The sequence below is a fragment of the Daucus carota genome, chromosome 9 (genome assembly GCF_001625215.2).
Source record: "Daucus carota subsp. sativus chromosome 9, DH1 v3.0, whole genome shotgun sequence".
Lineage (NCBI taxonomy): Eukaryota > Viridiplantae > Streptophyta > Magnoliopsida > Apiales > Apiaceae > Daucus > Daucus carota.
Window position 1 is genome coordinate 10,470,242 of NC_030389.2, and position 3,186 is coordinate 10,473,427.

The following is a 3,186-nucleotide window of genomic DNA, read 5'->3' on the forward strand; positions in this document are numbered from 1 at the left end:
AATATTAATACCATCATATTCTGTTGAGAAAAATTAATCAACTAGAATATTAAGAACAATTTTTTCTGTTGGTAAATCCATTCTAGTTTTGAATTAGCAACAAGATATCACCTTTACCAACAAAATTTCCGTTCAAACGAAGAAAATATTATTTTTTATTAACACAAAAATATACATAAAATTCACATAATACTCCTACGAATTGGTAAAAGTAAATTTTCTTTTGTGGACTGATTGATGCATATCGAGTACATGAGTATTTCGGATAATCAAAATATCCAAACTACACTAAAATATTTCTTCGTACAGATCAGAATCTACACGGCGGATCCTGCTCGCTTGTGGTAGATGGGGGTACCCATAATGGTTAAAAATACATTTAATGCAGACTAAGAATTCACATGATGTACACTGAATAAATGGCTTCCGCACATAATAATAAGGTGAATTTATGAAAAATTCAAAATAGTCCGGAGTGTTTAGACCACATTCTGCACACTTGGAATTTCGTCTACTTATGTGGAGTTGAACGGTGTGTTGATGCAGATTAACATCCTTGACATCTCCCCCAAACTTGATATTTGAATACACATCTTGATCAACGCAAAGAGCGTGAAACGACGTATCACATTTGGCACAATGATAAAACCAATAATTTGGGTTTATATCGATCGAGCAGAGTTCGCAATTGAAATCGTGTGGATGACCTTTCACCGGAGGATAAACTAACGAGAGGTGATGCTCATCCCATCTATGCTTTATTGTTCCTCTTTTCAGTGCACACTTAATATGAATATAGTAATCACATATTTTACATGCGAAGGAGTGACTAAAAATATCAACTTCACACGCTCTACATCTTTTGAAGCTTGGAGATACACTGAGATGACGAAGCGTGTGCTTATGGCAATCATGTTTGATCTTGCGAGGCAAGGACACACACAAAACATCGACCCAATATTCATTTAATTCGTCGTAGTATACTACTCCGTTGCAAAATCTGTCACACACGCCGCATACATAGAAATTAAATGGCTTACTTGTTTCATAACTTGTTGTCAATCTGGTGAGCCTGTCATCCGTATGTGATGGACGCTCAATCTCTCTTGGTAACTCTGCAGCACAAAGAGTGTGGAGAAAGAAGTTGCAATCTAGGCATCCATAGAAAGGATATAAGAGAGGCTGGACACATCCGTCGCAAATGTTTGTTTCAACATTAACACTTTTGTCGTTAGAATTATCAAAGAGGATGAGTGAATGCCCACTGCGACACTCACTGATTGTATCAGCTTTTCCGGATTCCTCAGTGCTAAACTTGTTTGCAAATTGTTGGATCAACTGGTAAAACAAGTACGGTTCATCATCACATATCGGTAAATGCACCAAATCTCCGTTATCATCAATTTCATTCCCATCTTTGCGAGATCTGAATCAAACATTTATAAATAACAGGTTTTATTTAATTTCAAGCAGCCGGCTATGACTTGCAAATTTAACAAGGAAAGAGAAACATACTCTTGTGATAAAGCGCAGTGGACGTGTGCAAAATATCTGCAGTCAGCACAGTAATAAACCCAATATAACCATCGGATCTCCACAGAGCACAAATAACATGATACTCCAAACACCCAATACTCTTCGGGCAACGAATATGCGAGAACAAGAGGATGATCATAGTCATGGTCATCCCGAATGAGACTAGGTGGTGCGGTTGCACAACGCTTGTGTATCCAATAAAGACAAGTTTTGCACAAGTAAGAATAGTCCGTGCTACCTTGCACGCCACACGCTGTGCATCTCTGCAATGTTGCTTTCACAGGCAGCAAGGTTAAGGGGTGACTATGTGATGGATGATCAAGTTCACGCTCTAGAATTAATGCACACTTGATGCAAATCTTAAAATCATGACCACCCTCACGGCAAATATAAATCCACCTTGCAACAGTTTTCCTACAAGGGTCACACGACTCACACCAAGAGAATCCATCGCATTCTAGAGAAAGAGTTAGCACGTGGTTTTCGTCAAAAGGGTGCTGGATGATGATAGGTAATTCGGCACATGCCTTGTGGAGAAGAAAATGAGTACAATGCGAATTTCGGGAACTGAAGGACTGATGAATACAATGATAGAAGGGATCGGTGTTTGATGAAATTGGGTCATCACAGGCAATACAGAGTGCATTTGCATGTGGGGGAGAATGGTTGTATTTGGATAGGATGAGAGGATGCTCATGGCTAAAGTGTTTGATATGGCTCAACTGTTCCATGGCTTGGGTTTTTGTTGCACAAGTAGACTGGGAGGGAGGGTGTGTGGTGTATATATACAAATCTCAAGCTCTAAACTAAACATCTCAAGATTATTCATTGCGTGCTGTTTATTGTCTCACTGAAAGCATAAATTCCTTGCTTCATTTCCATCTGCAATAGGCAGATTCCTGGCTTTTATCAGAACTTTAACATTTGTCTGTGTGTTTTCATGTGGTGAGGTGACCCCATGATATTCATTGAAAAATATATTGAAATTGATATTGGTTTAAGACTATGTATTAAAATTAACAAAATAGCAGAGATAAAATCTTACTCCACCTTATCATGGCCTCTTTTATTGTTTGATTTAGAATGTACTGTAATTTGATTATTATCTAAATATTGTTTTGACTTCTTACTCTTAAATAATTTATATATTAATGAAAATAATAATTTTATATTTTTTTACGTTTTTTTTAAACAAAAAAAATTGTGTAAAGAAATAATTGTGTTAAAGAAATAATTGTGTTTAAGTTAATAATTGTGTCTATGTTAAAGATTTACATGTATTGTATAAAGAAATAAGCAAATAATAAAAAAATCTTACTCAATCATATTTAAAATCCAACTAGTCCAACCAAAACCACTAGGAGGTGGCCAGTATTCGTGACATTTTTCTAAAGATCCACTGTTTATTTGCTTTGAAGCGCAAACATGTGTTGGAGGAAAAGAATCAGTATGTGCCTTCCTCTGGATACAAGTTCCTCTTTTTTTTTCATTTTTTCAGATTCCTCTAAACTATTAATATTTCAAGCTACTGCCTACTAGTATGTGTAATCTCGAAAAATAAATACTATTTATTGTATATAGCACAACAATGAATCATAATAAGCCCAAATATCTACATTCAACAAAATAATAAATCTTATAGTATGGATA

General features: G+C 35.9%; 1 protein-coding gene across 1 annotated transcript; it reads right to left on the minus strand.

Moving 5' to 3' along the window:
• Positions 1-202: 202 nt before the first annotated feature.
• On the minus strand, positions 203-2,310 carry LOC108202046 (uncharacterized). The gene is made up of 2 exons (XM_017370415.2): positions 1,516-2,310; positions 203-1,426 (listed from the first exon to the last, which is right to left on the minus strand). Exons 1-2 carry the CDS (start codon positions 2,265-2,267, stop codon positions 289-291), a joined length of 1,890 nt encoding a protein of 629 aa, XP_017225904.1. The 5' UTR covers positions 2,268-2,310; the 3' UTR covers positions 203-288.
• Between the last annotated feature and the right edge of the window lie 876 nt (positions 2,311-3,186).